The 20,326-nt window shown below is 34.1% G+C and overlaps 1 protein-coding gene across 2 annotated transcripts in view; it reads right to left on the bottom strand.

The window, feature by feature from the left end:
• LOC130053977 (WD repeat and FYVE domain-containing protein 3-like) overlaps positions 1–20,326 on the bottom strand; it is a 79,893-nt gene that overhangs the window by 5,264 nt on the left and 54,303 nt on the right. Inside the window, exons 56-70 of one of the 2 annotated variants that reach the window (XM_056161825.1) lie at positions 19,364–19,601; positions 19,106–19,212; positions 18,171–18,324; positions 17,519–17,610; positions 16,738–16,950; positions 15,678–15,816; positions 11,359–11,376; positions 9,174–9,328; positions 8,987–9,079; positions 8,274–8,501; positions 8,042–8,167; positions 7,867–7,926; positions 6,221–6,848; positions 680–791; positions 103–300 (exon numbers count right to left, since the gene is read on the bottom strand). In XM_056161825.1, the coding sequence (XP_056017800.1) occupies positions 103–300; positions 680–791; positions 6,221–6,848; positions 7,867–7,926; positions 8,042–8,167; positions 8,274–8,501; positions 8,987–9,079; positions 9,174–9,328; positions 11,359–11,376; positions 15,678–15,816; positions 16,738–16,950; positions 17,519–17,610; positions 18,171–18,324; positions 19,106–19,212; positions 19,364–19,601 (2,561 nt within the window). The remainder of the gene's footprint in view (positions 1–102; positions 301–679; positions 792–6,220; positions 6,849–7,866; positions 7,927–8,041; positions 8,168–8,273; positions 8,502–8,986; positions 9,080–9,173; positions 9,329–11,358; positions 11,377–15,677; positions 15,817–16,737; positions 16,951–17,518; positions 17,611–18,170; positions 18,325–19,105; positions 19,213–19,363; positions 19,602–20,326) is intronic. The other variant, XM_056161826.1, reaches the window with a different exon arrangement.

Here is a 20,326-nt window from a genome sequence, read left to right on the forward strand (position 1 = left end):
TCTGTGTTTTTTTCCTCTCTCTCAAATATTATCATTTACATTTTAGTAATACCAAAAGCCTTTTGTTACGCTTTTTTTGTTATGATGGAAGTCAATACTAACTTTGAACAGAACACCTTCCCACAGTTTCGGCAGTGATGCTTGCGTTCAGAAAATGAGAATCTGATGGAGCATGAATGACACTTTTCTACTCCATCATCCTTGATCCAGTGATCTGCGACCACTCGCCCTGGCTGATCGGTTACGGTCCAACTATACACACGACCTTTGTCCTCTCCAACAAACACAGTACGGTGATCCCTACAGATGAATTGGAAAAAATTAGAAATATTCTACAGTTAGCCCTATGAATATTTTGACACCCTTTTTTTGATAAAATTTGACACCACCGGAACTTATAAATGACTACTGAGTACATCGATTAAAAAAGTCATCAATAAATGTAGACGACATTTAAAATATCGACTTCAGATACTGCAAGTGTATCACATTTGCTTGATTATTCTTTTGAGCACACTTTAGCAGAAGCTCCCTTCCATCAAATCAAGTACAGCTGTACTAGTACATTGCCAAATGTACAATATGCACATCATATTTGATATGATAAGGTACTTCAATGGACTACCATATAACACAGCTAAGTAAACCAGGCTGTATTACAAGCACTCCGAAGTCTTACTTGGAGACAGCTATTGCAGAGATGACTGCTGGTTCTTTGTTGTCATCTCTTTCAAACGCAGTGTGCATGGTCAGCTTGCTTCTGAACATTAACTGTCTCTGCCATTTAAATCCTACCAAAACATCAAATGATTTATCAAGCAATTCCAAAATACTGTGAATTTAATGAAAGAAAAAGTGAGCATATGCACATATCCCACCCTCCCACAATAAATGACAATACTAAATAATTATAATGAATGGCAATGCTATGCATAAAATACAACAAATTTTTATTCCTTGGTGCTATATTGTACTATTTTCACACCAGTAGATGGCACTACATCAAGTCATTTTTAATACTGTCTAGAAATACATATTGTGCAAAATATCAAAATAGAAATATTTTAATTACACATGATTATTGCACCAAATAGTAAATTTTTGCCTAACTTCTAAAAAGGGGCATAACTCCTAGAAAAACAAGAGGCCCATGGGCCACATCGCTCACCTGAGTCACCTTGGTCCATATCAGAAGATTTTCCATATCTATTTGCATGTAAAACCGTAGTCCATATTATGGCCCCAAACCTACCCCTGGAGGCCATGGTTTTTGCAAACTTGAATCTACACTATGTCAGAAAGCTTTCATGTAAATATGAACTTCTTTGACCCAATGGTTCTTGAGAAGAAGATTTTTAAAGATTTTCCCTATATATTTGTATGTAAAACTTTGACCCCCTATTGTGGCCCCATCCGACCCCCGGGGGCCATGATTTTAACAATTTAGAATCTACACTACCTAATAAAGCTTATCTATAAATTTCATCTTTTCTGGCTCAGTGGTTCTTGAGAAGATTTTTTAATGACCCTACCCTATTTTTACCTTTTCTTGATTATCTCCCCTTGGAAGGTGGCCTGGCCCTTTATTTTAACAATTTAGAATTCCCTTTACCTAAGGATGTTTTGTGCCAACTTTGGTTGAAATTGACCCAGTGGTTGTTGAGAAGAAATTGAAAATGTGAAAAGTTTACAGACGGACAGATGGACGGGCGGACGCCGGAATACGGGTGATCAGAAAAGCTCACTTGAGCTTTCAGCTCAGGTGAGCTAAAAACCTGAATCAGAATTTTCTGCATATATGCACATCCATGGGCAATTATATCACTTGGGCTTGAATTTATTATCAAAAAGTACTACTCTTTAATAGTAAATTCGAACCCAAGCTATATAATTGCCAGTGTGCATATCTACACAGTAAGTCCTTCTTAACTACAAAGTTTCATGAAATTCTGTTGAGCTGTTTCTGAGGAGTTATGCTGATAAAAACAGGATTGACGAGTCAAAACCATCATAACTTCCGCAACTTCTTGCATGGAACATAATTATTAAGAAACAAGTGGCCCATGGACCACATAGCATTTTCTCATGTAAAACAATACCCATCCCCTCTCGTGGCCCTATCTTGAACCCTGGGGTCCAGTATGATCAAGTTGAATTTACACTACATGAGGATACTTGCCTATCGATTTGAACAAGAATATCAACAATGAATCAGTAAATTGTATCAAAAATTCATGAAATGTTAATTACATGCACTAGGCTACATGCAAAATATAAATTCCAAACAGTATTGAAATATCTTTATATTCTGATTATATGCTCTCAAAAAATGTATAAACCCCAATGTGATATTCATTCCAAGTCCCATCTTTCCTTAGACAACTGCTCTAACAAATTCATCAGCTGTACAGGACCATGATCCTCTAAAGAACTTTCAAAAGGCTATGATTCTAAAAATACACAATAGAATTTGGTTTTACCTATGTGATCAAGTTCTACTGAATATAACTGACCCTTTGACATACAATTTATTGTGATCATGGCTTCAGAACCACACTCATACTGAAGGAAGTATAGCTTCTCAGTCTTCTCTCTTTAAGTAAGGTCATATCGCTCACCCAAGTCACATTGGCCCATATTTAAAGATTTTACCTATATATTCGCATGTAAAGCTTTGATCCCCGGTTGGGGCCCGAACCTACCCCTGGGGGCCATGATTTTATCAAACTTGAATCTCCACTATGTCAGGAAGCTGTCATGCAAATTTGAACTTGTCTGGACCATTGGTTCTTCAGATGATTTTTAAAGATATTCCCTATATATTCACATGTAAAATTTTGATTCCCTATTGTAGCCCCAACCTTCCCCGGAAGGGGTCATGGTTTTAACAAAACTGAATCTGCACTATGTTAGGAAGCTTTCATGTAAATTTCACCTCTTCTAGTCCAGTGGTTCTTCAGAAGATTTTCAAATGACCCCACTCTATTTTTTTGATTTTCTCCCCTATGAAGGGGACATGACCCTTCATTTGAACAAACTTGAAAGCCCTTTACCCAAGGATGCTTTGTGCCAAGTTTAATTGAAATTGGCCTAGTGATTCTGGAAAAGAAGTCGAAAATGTGAAAATTTTACAGATGGACACATGGACAGATGACAGGTGATCAGAAAAGCTCACTTGAGCTTTCACCTCAGGTGAGCTAAAATGGGATTGCTAGCTTAAATATTACTATTTCATATATATTGTATACAGCATTTAATTCACTGCTTATTTTTATAGTTCCTTATCTATATGTATTTTCATTCAGTCAAGTACATTCTGTATAATTTAATTGCTAGGCTACATTCACTGGCTAATGGGAAGTTTCGCCCCTGAGATGGTTTGCACCAATTTGTGATTTTCCCTGTATATTTCTATGTAAAACTTTGAACCCCTATTGTGGCCCCTGCCCAATATCCCCTGGGGCCATGATTTTTTCAAACTCGAATCTACACTATGTCAGGAAGCTTCCACTTAAATTTGAACTTTTTGGCCCAGTGGTTTTTGAGAAGATCTTAAAATGATCCCACCCTAATTTTGCATTTTCGTGATTATCTCCCCTTTGAAGGGGGAATGTCCCTTCATTTGAACAAATTAAAATACCCTTCACCTAAGAATGATTTGTACCAAGTTTGGTTGAAATTGGCACATTAGTTTTGGAGAAGATGATTTCCCTATTTGTCAGCATGTAAAACTTTGACCCCCTATTTTAGCCCCATCCTACCCCAGGGGGCCATGATCTGAACAAACTTGAACCTACTTTATACCAGGAAGCTATCAGGTAAATCTCCATTCTTATGGCCCAATGGTTCTTGAGAAGGAAGACTTTTAAAGATTTTCTCTATATATTAGCATGTAAAACTTTGATCCCCTACTCTATCCCCAGGGTTCATGACTTTAGCAAACTTGAATCTGCACTATGTCAGGAAGTTTCCATGTAAATTCTAACTTTTTTGGCCCAGTGATTCTTGAGAAGATTATTAAATGACCCCAACCTATTTTTGTGATCATCTCCTTTCAAAAGGCGCATGGCCCTTCATTTGAACGAACTGGAATCCCCTTCACCCATGGATGATTTGTACCAAGTTTGACTGAAATTGGCCTGCTGGTTCTAGAGAATTTTTTTTAAATTTGTTATTCTATTTTCGCTATTTTGCTATTATCTCCCCTTGGAGAAGAATGTTGCCCCTTATTTGATAAACTTGAATCCGCTTCACCCAAGGATGAGTTGTGCCAAGTTTGGTTGAAATTTGCCAAGTAGTTCTAAAGAAGAAGATGAAAATAGTTTACGACAACGCCAATGCCACCAATGACAAGTTTTGATCAGAAAAGCTCACCTGAGCCTTTGACTCAGGTGAGCTAAAACTGTGAACTGAAAAGGAACAGTCGTTTTAGGCTGCATAGGTTTTTGGGCCGACTGACCAAAAAGAAAAAAAAAAAAAAAAACCAGTATAGTGTGTACTGTCAAAATTTTTAAAATAATTGTATTATTGAATACATAGCATTTTGTCACAATTTTTGTCTCCTAAACATTTCATATAATAAGGCTGCTTTTCAAGCAAAACAAAAAAAGCCTGCTAATGAATGGGGAGGTCCAATGAATGCTGTTAAACAAAAACTAGAGGAAAATAAATCACTTATATGCTCTATTTTCAAAACCGCATGCAGTGTTATACAGGATGAAATGCCATTTAATGTGTAGCCTAAACTTCTGAAGTATTTGTTTCTTGTATTTTGTTGAATTATTGACATTGAATCAAATTATAATGTGATAAATTTTGAGCATATTCATTTTAAATCAGAGTTTTTGAATTCTGGGCAAGCAATATTTGAATTTGGACAAATCAAAGTTTGGGTTCACTTGCCCTTTAAAGGGAAAGGCAACTCAAATTTTTTTTACATGATAAATGATAGGATTGATTATATGATAAAGATTTGTCATACTATTCTGTTGATATACGGCCTAGATAAGCCTCAGTACTAATTTTAAAACGGTAAAAATTGAAATTCCCGCCATCTATAGAGGCTGCCATGATGCGGAACTCTTTTGTATTCAAGACCACAAAAATCAATAATTTTGACGTCACACCGTCTATTCCGGTTTTGATGAGATTCTAAGATCATCAAAGATGTGCATGTGGTAGATTTTACAAATACATTGTAAACAGGTGGATGCCTTCCTGTCAAGCAGTTAATTACACTAATGCGATGGAGAGATGTGAAAAAAGTTTTTTCCCGAAATTCCTGACCCAACAAAGTCATTTGAAAAGAAAATACTACGTAAACTGCACTGTGGATCCATCATTTGTGTAATGACAAGTTGAGGTTTGAGACATGTACATGTATGAAGAAATGAGTACCATCTGACTGGTCTGCGACTCGACTGAACGTCTTCTTTTTTTAAATTCTTCTTGCGAAAGAACGAGCTCAAATCTATACGGCTCCAAACTTAACTGTTCGTGACTTATAGTGCTGCTGATGAAATAAACCGGAACTGACGGTGTGACGTACAATATAATTAATTAAACTTCAATGGCCGTTCTCTTAGCGGCGGGTAATTTGAAATATAAGATAAATTAATATTGATTTAATTGTTAAGAAAGGATTTTTGTTGTTAAAGACTGTCATTTACTATATCAGTAAGTAATACTTTATTCATGAAGGCAACAATGTGGTTAGGGTTGCCTTTCCCTTTAATGTTTATCCCAGATTCCTTGTTTTAAATAGACTACCCTTTTTCAAAATTATCTCCCCTTTGAAGAGGAGATGATCCTTTTTTGAACAAGCTTGAATCTGATTCACCCAAGGATGGTTTGTAGTAAGTTTGGTTTAATTAGCCCAATGGTTCTTAAAAAGTCAAAAACAGCAATAAGTTTATGAAACAACACACAAGAGATGTACAAAGTTTCAAACAGGTAGCGATGGGTAAAAATCATATGATCAATAAAAATTGTGTATTTTCATGTGATTTTATTTTTGGAATTCCTTGCACCTCCATCGAGTTTCACAATTATGTTCTTTTGTCCCCAAATGACTTATTTTGCTGAATGAATCAAGAAGTTTATTTTATGTTTCAAATTTTTCTTCAGTTTTAAAAATCTATAAGAAAATCAAATGAAACCCACATTGTATTATTGGTTAGAGAAAAAAGAAAATGAATAAATTATTCAGATTAATAAATACCCTCTCTCAGGTAATTTCTAGCATTCCCTTTGTATTTCTTCAACAAGTCTTCCATTGTTTTGGGTGTTACTTGTACATCCACTTCTGATATCACTTCAAAATCTGTTGACATAGATTTAACCATGATATCTGCTTCCTTTGGCAAGTCTGTAAAGTCTGGCTGACTTTGACTGCGGTCGCTGATCCCGCCTTTAACTGAATCCACTTGTGTACAACTGTCGAGGTCTTCCTCCACTTGGAGAACTGCATCAATAGCTGTGTCTATTGAGGGATCCGATGACTTCACTGACAGCTGGTCTTCACTGTCGATACTGACTGTATCCTCATTGTGAGGCGTCACATTACTGACACTGCTGACTATGCTGTCCTCATGCTCCAACATCACTGGATTTGATAGAGCATGTAATCCCATGTGGCTCTCACTATCCACTGAGGAACCAAGCTCCACTTCTTTATTTTCCACCCTTAGATCTTTGAAAGCCTTCAATCGATCCACTGCTGTCTGGATGTCCTTGTAAGCATCATTTTGATTGATCGATTTTTCTTTATTTTCTGATGGGCCCTTTTCCTCGACTTTGAGATTCTTTTTCTCCTCTTTTAGCACTTGCACATACTCTACTGACCACATCTAAACAGATTTATTTGACATTCTTCAAAAATGTTTATACTCTTCTTACATGTATGTATTTAAACAAGATGCAGTAAAACTCAACAACAGCAAATTCCCGGGGTCCTGTTGATTGACTTTATTACTTTGCTATATCCATATGACAAATTTTTATTTTTTTTAATTTATCATGAATTTGGTGTGAGAAAGGCAAATTACAAAGCATAGAATATGAAATATTTACCTTTGTTTATGGAATAAGATTGATCATTACCATAAAGAACAATACAAAACATTCTATCATTATTGCAAAATTATTACATAACTGACAGAAATTATGGAAACCTTCATAGCTTAAAGTTTAATGTTCATGTGTGCCATTTTGAAATCAACTGACTCAGTATAATCCTGATGAAATTAAACTTACCATATATTTTTTTTGGTGTCAAGTATATTTTAACACTGAAGCAAATTCAAAAAATTGTGTAATAACATTAGTCCTTTTATTTGATTAAAATAGACTGTGGTTTTGGTTTGGCTAGTTTTATGAAATAAAAAGTGTTTGTACAAACAAATGGAGATGTCAGTCTATTAATTAATGGCTAAGCATCATAATTCTCTTCATAAAAATGTGACAAATGAATTACATGTAAATCAAAATGATTCACTAAGAAAAACAATTTGTAATAAATGGGTACAAATACATTGATTTATTGCACAATTAGCTCATTATATCCATAAATATCTGAATTGGTTGTAACTGAATTTTTGATTAAAGAAATACATGTATGAAGAGAATTGCTTGGATTCAGAAAACTTCGTTATATCCGTAAATTCACTGTATCTGTGTTTGTACTACACAAGTTTTACTGTACTAAGATCACAGTAGCTCTACCGAGTCAAAGAAAATATGTACTGTTCTGATGTTTCCAATCTTGTTTTAATGCATGTACAATATGGTCTTTGTCAACTGAGAGAGAGAGAGAGAGAGAGAGAGAGAGAGAGAGAGAGAGAGAGAACAAAAAGACTTTTAACATACCCGGACCACACCATCTTTACTTCCTGTTAAAATGACATTTTTGTTGTCCCACTCATACATCTGAAATTACAGCAGAATATACATATGCTAAAAATTTTACTATAAAAAAACCTTGTAATCCCAATACTAAAACCTGGTGTTTCAAACAAAGAAAGCATACAAAGGTTGACCTCACCTGTGACATAGCCAGACACAGGATCTGCTGGTTGTTCTGTGGGGGTGCTGTGTTTACACAGGCAATCTCCTCTCCATTAATGGACCACAAATACAGATAAGTTCCCGAGCAAGAGGCAATATCCCCCTGTGAAATTTCCCCCCGATCAAAATCATACTTCAAACCATCATATAAATGTAAATGAAGAAATATTTTGAATTTTGTTCAAGCATAATGACTGATAAAAACTTACAGTAAGTTCATTTATACAGACAGCAGCTACAGGACCAGAATGACCCCTTAACTGCCTAACAAACTGCAGTCGACTGAAATCCCATATAATACAGGTCTTATCCCTGGAGCCACTGACCACCATGTTGTAGCCCTGCGATGAGGCTAAACAAGTGACGGCCTCCGTGTGTCCGTACAGAGGCTGCTTAAGGGTCAGACGCTTCTGTCTGCTCTCCCATACATTGACCACCTGAAATATCACCAAGATATTTTGTTTTAGCCAATGTCTTCATCAAGATGTTTAACCAATGTCTTCGTCAAGATGTTGATGTGCAGTCTCAAAAATATGCAAAAACATATCAATGAAGACACTCCCCTTATCATTACAAGTCAAAATACTAATAATTATACAAGACACTCCCCTCATCATTACAAAATACTAATAATTATACTAGACACTCCCCTCATCATTACAAAATACTAATAATTATACAAGACACTTCCCTCATCATTACAAAATACTAATAATTATACTAGACACTCCCCTCATCATTACAAAATACTAATAATTATACAAGACACTCCCCTCATCATTACAAAATACTAATAATTATACTAGACACTCCCCTCATCATTACAAAATACTAATAATCATACTAGACACTCCCCTTATCATTACAAGTCAAAATACTAATAATTGTATTTATACTTTGCTAAGTCATTATGGAATCTTACACAGCTTGTTCCACCAGTGATGTAGGTCTTCACATTGGGACATGTTGCACAGAGAATTTCTCCATTGTCCAGGCATTCAAACACCTGAGATACCTGTGTATGATGATATAAACATAATCAACAAATCTGTTCTCAAAGCAAGATTTAAAACATGCAAAAAAAAACAACAACATCAAATTCCAGTGACCTTGTCTGAGTCATATGTCCCTATGCGAAGACTCCTGTCTGAGAATCCCCAGGACAAATACTTCTGGTAGGTGTTTGGAATGAGGACTTTGTTTTGTTCCACTGCCATGACAACTCGATCTGTTGCAATGATCTGTCCAACAGCACTCCTTAATTCTACAACAGGAAATCCATTAGATAGTCCGAAAAACCATCCTTACACATCTAATGATGGAGTCACAACAAAACCATCCTTACACATCTAATGATGGAGTCACAAATTCAAAGAATACTACATGTAATTCAGTTTGGGAAAATGCAAAAACTTCATCTGTGTTTTACATTCTAATGTACAAGATAAAGATTAATATTATGTGTTAGTTTCAAGTGTAATAAACAAACAAAATGTATTTGAGAATGGTTAGAAAGAAGTGAAAACTAGTGTGTGTTTAAAAACATGACTTTCCTTCATCCTTTCTCAAGATGTATACTATTAGCTACACAGTTAGTTAGTGACCTAATACAGAAAAATACATGGTATGAAAAGAAAAGTCTCGCCCGATACAGGTTTTCTTTTCACACCATGTATTTTTCCGTATCAGGTCACAAATTAACTGTGTAATGAATTTATCACGTCGAAGACCTCTAACTGTATATGTGGGTCTATATCATACAACTTATCGCTTCGCCAATTTTGTCATGCCTGCAAGTCGAACCCAAAAATAACTTACTCGCTCAATACAGATTTTTCTCGCATGATAAGGTTTTTTTCACGGTGTCATGTGACCAAGATCTGACCAATTAGATTTTAACAATTGAGGCATGTTCCCCTCTAATATTTCTGCCAAATTTCATTTAAAATGTAGAAGGCATTATATTGACAATTAAAGACCCTACATACCAATAAGACTACCGGTAAGTCCAAGTTATAATATGGGGTATCAAAAAGCCAACTTTACCCCCCCCCCCCCCCCCATTAATTGAAAAATAATAGTGTTTTGCACAACTTCATATGGTCATGAACATCTCTCTTAATATTTCTTTTTAGCCAATTTAAATTGTAGTAGAATATATGCCTTTGGTGCAGAACATCTCATTCAAATCCAAATTAAACTGTAGTAGATACTGCATTCATGTCCCCATATATCAAAAAGACTGTCCATTTCAAAGTGAAGAAAATCAGAAAAATTAATTAAGAAAAACGAATTAAAAAACTAAGGTGTCTTGCATAGCTATGCTTGATATTGAAGAAGAAAGTGTGATCACAGAATTCAAAACAACAAGAGGCCCATGGGGCTTAACAGTTACCCAAGTATTACACACAAAAACTTGACATGTATTTAAGGAAATGTTGTATGTTGATGGTGCAACATCATGTCCTTCTAGAGAAGATATTGATAAGTTACAATGCTAATGGACGTTGGACATTTGCGGACAAACACCAATCACAATAGGTCACCTGAGTGACACAGGTGATCTAAAAACAATACACCTCTTCCCGTTAGTAACATTATCTTAATTAGAAGAGATAGTTTAATTTTAGTAGCGATTCCTAAAAGACAGTCAAATAAATGGACAAAAAGAAATCCTACTTGTAAACCGATGAGACAGTACAATCATAATATAATTCCTGTTATTTGGGCATTGTTTCATAAGACAGAAAACAGAATAACCTTACCTTTCCATCCCACTCATTTTAACACAAATCATAGAAGAAATTTAAAATGGAAACCACACCAACTTTATGTTTGATATGCCAGAATGTTTGAATTTAAAAGATTGCTACAGCCACAATGACCTTGTCCTTTGAGATTTATGACCTAAGACAAAGTTCCTATAACGCAACTCATGAAAGAATATGTGGCTTAAAAGATATGTACAAAACGAAAATTTGCCCAGTAGTATCAATGATCCTAAACTTTGATATATGACATTGGGCTATAGTCAAGACATTACCTAAGAAAGAACAATTGATGTGTGAAGTATGAAGATCATAGGTCTAGCATTAACACCTGAGGGACAATATTTTCCCAACAGACGAGTGAATGAGCAGCAATAAAGGTGTTCATACACTCATTTTTTTTTTTTTAGATTTTGCAAGACCTAATTTTGATGCAGAATTGTAAAATCAATATTTTAATAAAGAAAATTATTCAGAAAAAAACATATCAAAAACATGCATCAACAGGTAAAAATTGAAATCTTACTCGTATATAGCATATGGTCTACAGAATCAAAAATTATCATTTGTAAAATCGATTAATACTTTTTTTTACATCAGAGTTCATTTTCTTCGGAGAAAGTATTATTTTGTTTTACAATGTGAATAGTACAAAATCCATTATCACAATTTTGAATATGAAATTTTGTGATAAACAAATGAGAACACATATTATTAATATATTAATTTTCCCAGTATGGGTAATTTTCAAAGCATTTTACAACTTAAAAATTCTATTTAAAACACAACAGCAATAGCAATGTTTTGAGTTGTCTGGAATGCCTAGGGTTTATCATACATGTACATACTAATACCAGTGACATGATTTGTGCAGTTTATTCAGCATAGCAATTATCATTTATACTATTGAGATGTATTTGTGAAATACTATGCCTTAAAATGTTACCAATTTTATTAGTTGAAAATTTGACCTTGACCTTTACAAGTGAAATATAAATTTGACCTTGACATTTTGGTTTAAAAAGTATGAAGTGACTATCTATCTTGTACAGTTCACAAGTTACAATGACGTACAATTGTGGGGCACCAACAATGAATGACAGTTCCATTTGTTTCCAAGTCATGCAGGTTTTCTTTCCAATCATTAACATACATTGTAAATTGCAGCAGGGTAAAGTGTAAACAAAAATGAGTGTCATCATTTTGAACTTTCCTTAGTATGTGAAAATTATTTGGAAATATTTCAATTATATACATCCTCATTGAATTTCAAACAAGGGCAACATTCAATGCTACAAAATACACCCATTCAATGCTCAATGCAGTAGTAATGAAAGAAAGGATTAACACCCAACTAAACCATTTGGTAAAAAAAATGGCTGACACTGGTCTTCTGACACTTTCTCTAATATTGGAGACTATCAATAAAATGTAATATTATTTAAAGATGGATTTGTACAATATCTAAAATGAAAAAAAAAGATTTCATTCTATTAAAGTATAACACGAGAAGCAAAGTTACAACTTTTCAAAACACACTTGGCACCAACACCATGGGAAACATACACCAAGTTTGATGATCCTTGCCTTGCTAGCACTGTTTTTCCTTCACAATTACTCATGAAAGTATGACCTCAACCTTTGAACTTGAAAAATTAAAGACATCTCCTTTTTACCATTGGGAACATGTGTATCCTAGCCTTATTAGTATTCTTTCTTTTCACACGAGGTGCTGTTCACTGTATGAACAGACAGACAACAAAACACTGCATCATACCCATAAACCATTCTCATCATACCCATAAACCATTCTCTGGTCAAAAATAGCTTTGGCAGTGTTCTTTTGGCACCTTCTCTGATATCAGAAAGTATGAATAAAATATCAGTTCTAAGATGGCTTTGTTAAGTATCAAATTGAAGGAATATTTCACTCCAACAAAGTATAACTTGAGAAGCAAAATAATTACTTTTCAAAATATACTTGGCACCAACAGCACAGGAAACATTTTCACGATCCTAGCCTTATTTACTGTTTTTTCCTTCATGATTATCAACAAAAGTAAGCCCTTGACCTTGAGAAATAATATGCATCCTTCTCTCACCATGGGGAACCTGTGTATGAGGTTGGATTATCCTAGTCTTGTTACTACTCTTTTTGTCCTGATGGATGAACAGACACAAAGAAACACGGCACCATAATACAACCTGTCCATGATGGTTGAATATGTGTGCATCAAGTATAATTATCTTAGCTTAAAACTAACCATTGGAAGTTTTTTTTTTAGCAAGTTAATATTGACAAATCTATTATGAAAATGTGTATACTTCCTATATCTTATCATGTCTCAGGTGGTTGGTACCTACAACATCACACACGAAGGCACACATTATCCTGAGTGAAAAATGCATATCATAGAATTCGAATTTTGAAATGGTTTTAGAATTTCAATTTTGAAGTATATCTTATGTATATTAATATCAAGGACTACATTTATGAAAAAATCAATTTTATTTAAACTGGAACTGTCCTAATGGGACTAATATCCCTGCAGGACACATTGGATGGAGGGAAATGGTGAATTTATGCTAATCAAAGAATAAACACATTCTTCTGACATGAAGAACTCTGGTTTTTTTTTAGAGCAATTAATGTAAATGCAAGACTATATATTCTGCAGTAGAGTAGAAATATTTAATTTCTCGGAATATTTAAGCTATGCTTAATACAATTTTTGAATATTATTTCATGGCTTATTAACTATTTAACATACATGAACCAGTGAACGACACATCTTTTATTAACAAAATCATCCACAGACAGATGAGCAGACAGATAGACAAATAGACTGATGATTCCATTATACCCTCTCCTAAACTAATGCAGTAGTCTCTGTGAGAGAACAGATCATTACAAAATCTAAAAGAAAAGGACTAAGCCCAAAAAGTTGAAAACACGCCTGTAAAATGAAAATATCCAGAACTTCCTTGAGTGTTAAAGTATCTCAATAAAAATGACAGGTGCACAACTACATCTACATTATATACATAATATATACACTAAGTTTGAATCAAATCTGGACAATGACTACACCCTACTCAAAATAGAAAAAATATCCGTATCTTCCTTAAATTTCAAAAAATCTCAATCAAAATAGCAAGTGCACAACTTCATTATTCATATAAGACATACACACAAATGTTCTAATCAAATCTGTTCATCGGTGTTAAAGATATCCTCTGGAAAAATTATGTATACGGACGGACAAGGTGATTCCAGTATACCGGCCCCCCTCCCCCCAAACTTCGTTCGCATGGGGTATAGTAATAAAATGCTTTCTTTAGTTTGTTAAATGGGATATGAAGGTCGCAAACTTTCTCACAACAAATACATAACCTGTGTTAGCAAATTTTCTCACAACAAATGCATAACCTGTGTTAGCAAACTTTCTCACAACAAATGAATAACCTGTGTTAGCAAACCTTTTCTGCAATGTTTCCAGCCTTTCTCTCCCGTTTACCAAACCAAAAATGACATTTTATCGTTTATATTTATATTTTGCTGTATTTTTTTGTAAATATGAATATAGTACGTTAAACACACATATTATTTTAAGTTATTCAAATATAACAGCTGAAAATCATCAGACCTTGACTAGTCTCCATATTTGGTAATGATTTCCATATTTGAACAATAGTAAAGGGAAATAAATAGTCCTAGAAAGACAAACTATAAACTCATAAAATAAACCATCATATAATTAAGGAAAGTGTTATTTATCATTCTAAATTCAAATGAAAAGTAAAAAAATAAACCAGAAAACATATTTTCGAACAATTTCAACAATGCTGTGAAATAGGTGGCAAAGTTTGCGGAATGTGTAAATTTATATGCAGATAAATGACACTAAAAACTGGATCTAACTAGATTGAAACAAACTGTGTCGTCATAGTTGCAAATAACAAGAAATGGATTTCAATAGATATTAAGCAGAATAAAATTGTAAGACTAACAGAGACAAAACAACAGATAAACAAACCAAAAACGTAAGTCCCCATGATCTTTGATCTCAGGAGAATGTAAATATCACTTCTCATCTGGAGTGAATGACCTTGACTATAATCATGTCATTTAGGTTTCACAAAGAGCATACAGACACCAAAAATCTCCCTATAAATCCCTCCCCCCTTTAAATGATGACATCAGAACTGTCCTTGGTAAATCTACTGAATACTTTTTGGGTTAATTTACTAGCAAATACACCACAAACAAATAAACCAAACCAATATTCATGACCTGCTTGGAATACTTATAATTATTGGCATGAGATAGCAATACTAGTTTACAAGGGACACTTCATTAAATACTGTTTCTGAATTGATAATAACACTTATTTTGTAATTTATGCTGTTTCTGAATTGATAATAACACTTATTTTGTAATTTATGGATAATGTCAATCAAAACAAGGTTCATTTTTCTGCCCAGGGTACAAGTTATAGACCTATATGTCAGTATATGTACTTCTTTATTTATGGCATTTGAAATATGTGAAAGTTAACTTACTGTCTGTGACAAACTAGCCACACAAAGTGGTGGTATAAAACATGATTAACTGGACATATCCTTGCTGTACAGGGTAATATATACATTCCAGACAGACTCAAAACACAGCTACTACATGTGAAGATAATTTCTAGTACTGTACAATGGAAAGATAATACACAATATCATGTCTTTAATATGCATTAATCAAAATAAGATAAGTTAAATTTTCCCTGTATCATAGCCCATTATTTTCAGTAATTATGCTATTAGCAGTGTTGTGTGAAATAAAGAGAACTTTACCTTTAATAGCTTGTTTTGCTGGTCTCAGATTATCCACATTATGGAAGAACAGTCGATCTTGACTAGGAACAATCCCCATGGGTAATGACTCATTGAGTCTAAATGCTAACCTCTTCTGGGGATGGGGTTTTTTGAACAACTACAATTAAAAATTAGCTAGTTTGATCATTTTTATTCATTTTTAACACAGTATAATTTTTCTTAATTTTGAAGTTTCATGAAATATCATTCATAACAATTCAGAATTTTTTTTTTTGGTGGAGGAAAAAATCATAAATGTTGACACCAAGTTCAAACATTCAAATCTAACCAAGGATTTGTAATGAATATAAATCTTTTCAATGGATAAGATTCATGGGCCACACTGCTTGACTGATTTGCCTTGCAGTAACAGAGAAGTATATGAGATGAATGAAAAGAACTTCTTTGTGGTCCCATATTTATCCCCCTCTCCAAGGATTCATGCTCAGAAAAAAGATTTTCAATTTCAAGAATTATTTCTGCATTGCATTCTTCTTGAGAATACATGTATCTTTACATGTATATTTCTGTGTAATATTCCGTGCCCTATTGTGCCCTAATCCTGACATCATGACTCAATCTTAAAGACTAATTCTAATTTTTTTTTGATAAATAGAATTTTTGAGATAAGATTTGTCAGCAATTTCAGCTCACTTTCACTATCTCCTTACAAATGAAGGAAGATACATGTGTATTGACTATCATTTGAATAATGAGTATGTTTTCTGCTAATTGGCTATGCCAATTGAATGGATAGGAAATTACCAAAGAAAAGGTTTTTATAGAAAACAGACATGTATAGAGATATCAAACAAATTCAATTAGAAAGTCTCGATGGAACATTTGGCTCAGATGAGCTAAAATATTTTTTTCATATAAGTCTATCCAGTTTTGTTTTCCATTCATAAATATTTTTATGCTATATTTCTTCAGCAATTTTCAGAAGGTTTTTGTAGCTCTGATGCCATATTAAACATGGATATTGCAGAAACTTCTATTATTTACAGCAAGTTTTCAAATTTTGTAGTAAGCTACTCACCTGCTTGGGAATCTGACCAAAGTTATTAATGAAGCCAATGGTGGCATTCTTCTTCAGTGGGTCGTCTATACTATATATGTCTACATTTCCCTCATAGAACAGATGATGGAAAACATTGACTGCTTCTACTGCTGCTGGCCCTTGTTGTTTGTAACCAAAAATTAAATCTATCCACTCATGGAGATGTGCACTCACATAGTCACTTTCCAGGGCCTACAATCAGTAACAATAAGAAAAATATCAAATAGCCTTTCTCACAAAGTCACTTTCCAGGGCCTACAATCAGTAACAATAAGAAAAATATCAAATAGCCTTTCTCAGTCACTTTCCAGGGCCTACAATCAGTAACAATATGAAAATGTCAAACAGCCTTTTTCCTGGCTCCATGGCACAAACAAACACCGATAATATAATTGAGCCGCTCCTAGCAAAAAAGACCCTTATCTTATCCAACTTTTTTTTTCAAAAAGCGTCATAATGAATAAAACAGTGACGTAATTTTTTGCATACTTGTAAAGAAAAAGGTCACAATTACCAATCATGAGTTGGTTGTCATCTTTGATTGACTGTAATATTTTAACGACAATCAATATTGCTCTAATATTTAGAGGGATTGTTTTCTAAGAGTTAACAATTTAGCACTAAAATACTTAAGGGCCCTTTTTGCTAGGAATGGCTCATATATAATTATATAGCATAATCTTCACAGATGTCATTTACATTATTACCTTGTTACAAAAGATAGAACTATAATATGTGTTTATTCTTTAATACAACTGACCTCCCTGTGGACTCTAATGAATTCTCTAGGGTCTCCCTTGGCCCAGGGAGGTAACATTACATCGTGTAATGCAACACCACTCTGCTTCACTCCTGCAAATAAAATTACTGATTCAGACTTCATAGGTAAATCTTTATCTAACCTGTGTTTAAAGCAATACAATGAGAAATTCAATAATTCAGATGATAAACTGAATATTAAGTTAACATTGACCAGTTTACAATGCATGCACATTTTTGGGAACAATCATTAACCTCCAAATCCTGTATGCTCTAATGAATTTTACATGTTCTCAGCACAGCGACAAAACTAACAACAGACCACAATGCTCACTTATATTATCTTCCTCTACCAAAAATAAACCTCAAACAACTTATTTTATCACTAACTCAAGGGCACTACATGAAATTTTGTCAAACAGTAGCCTGGTAATCCTAAAGAAAAACTCTTTTCCATACATTTCTCTGTAACAAACTCCGGATCCCTATTGTGACACCACACTGTCCTAAGTTGCCATGGTTTAATTAAAGCGCAGTGTGACAAATTGACAGACATATGAAGGATAAAGTGATCATAAAAATCGAATCTACATTACACAAGGCTGCTAACATATTAATTTTACAAACTGTACAGTAGTTATTTACATTCATACCTAAATCAAAGTTGTTGGAGTTTTTAAGGAATTCTGGTAGGTAGAAGAACTCTGGGATAAGTTCCTTAACGTCAGCCATGTTGTTCTTGGCAGCTGAGTACCAGTTTTCTCTCACGCTATGGAACATCCTGTCAGCCAGATCAAAATGTCCACCCTAAAAACCAGTGGTAGATATATAATGTATGCTTATAGTGTTGTGCAATTCAAATGACATATGGATTTTGATATATTACTTCAACTTGTTTTTATATATATTTGATCAGTTTATTAACCCCTCGCAAGAGTTGCAGTGGGGATACAGTAACTTGCTTGTTTGTTTGTAAGTATTGTAATATAATATCATACACTCCACTCTTGCATACCAAAGTCAGTATATGTTTACCTGCCCCTGCACCTTTAGGAAGTTGAGGAAAATCCTGCGATAAGATTAGCAAATAATCCTCGTTGTTCCAAGTTTGTGACAAAATTAAAATCACTGTCTTAGGCTAGCAGTACAGAAAAATGCATCTATGACATCATAGCTTATACTATGTTCTGTTTCTAATGAGAGTATCGAAAATGGTACATAATACGCTCTTCACACGCTTAAGTTGGGTGTTCTTTTAATCCATGAGTTGTAGAACTTTACAGAAGCAAGTATCAGCCATCATCAAGCTGCAACATACTTTCTTTAAAAATTGACATCCTTTGAATAAAAGGTCCTAGCTTAAAAACGTTGACAGAAGGTAAACAGACAAACCACGAGCTCTGTGGGTAAAATACTTCCCAACAATTGACCAAGTTCAACAACATGTAATTTTTTTTCAAACATCAAAGAAAATGAGAAAATTTATTGTACTTTGCTGAATATGAATATCGCTTAGGACACGCCAATGACCATTTCATGCTTTGTTCTGTTCAACGATCACAACGTCATACATATTAAATCTTGTTACCTGAAGGGACAGGAAGTGTTGAGTAAATGGTTCCATTCTGACTAGGTAAGATGCTACAATCATAGCAGATGAGTAGTGAGTACCATAATGGTAGGGTGGAGTCTCCCCTGAGAAACAACATAAATAAGTATTCGATTATCAACTGAATAATGTGTAATGAACTACAATGTAAACTGAGAAAAAAATTTTACCTTCCAAACATTGTCATTTTTCTTCTTTAATAAATAATGGATTTCAAGCATCTAAAATACACTTTACCTTGAGGGTCATCCCAGTCCTGGTAGCGTTTTTTAAACTGTTGTAGTCTGCCAGGCGTTTGAGCACCCATAGGTTTACTCAAGTCTCTGAATGTTTTTTCATCATACAGATCTAATTCCTCAGAATCATAATCAGCAACAATCCATGGAAACACAGGATACTGCATCAGATCATTGTAAGAACGTCCAGCCAGAGTATTTAAGTGCATCAGGTACTGGAAATTGTTTATTTCTCCTCGCTACAACGAAAACAATACTCTATCAGTAACATTCATTGAGAAATCTTTTAAAAAGTGTTTTCTTTTAAGTAATTATGTGAGCCCTAGATACAGTTAAATTACAGATGTTATGCAATATACATTTATAGAGGTTTTCTAAGTTGCTAGAACTTGTAGCCAATCCCTTTGTATATCTATACAGTAAGTTATGTTCAAATCATATTAAGAGAACATGTTTGTCAAACACCATGTCCCTGTCCATAGCAAAGTCCAACAGACACAGAGAACTAGGTGTGCAACAGCCATTTTGCAGCCCTAAATTTTACACATTTTTAGGATTTCTGAGGCTCAGTAATTTCAATCATGAAATATTGTGAAATGAAACTTTACATGTATTTTCACTGATATGAATATTTCATAACAGAGTTGGTGACATTCTATCTTTCCTAGAAATCATATGAATCACATGTGAAAACAAAACTATTTTCAAATATATATACAAAACCACGATGCGATAATAAACTTTTGTTAATTCTATTGCGGTTGACACACATAGCCTTAACTTTCTACTTCCAGACAACTTGGAGTAATGGCGATTAATTGGCCATATGAATGAAAATGGCTTGAAATGTTCATATTTGCAATGCACTACATGGTAAATTCATGATTCCTTATTAGAATAATAATTTGTTGTAAATCCCATCCACAACAAACACCTTTGTTTATCCTGTAGTTTAAAATTGGAC

Source organism: Ostrea edulis, chromosome 4 (assembly GCF_947568905.1).
Source record: "Ostrea edulis chromosome 4, xbOstEdul1.1, whole genome shotgun sequence".
Lineage (NCBI taxonomy): Eukaryota > Metazoa > Mollusca > Bivalvia > Ostreida > Ostreidae > Ostrea > Ostrea edulis.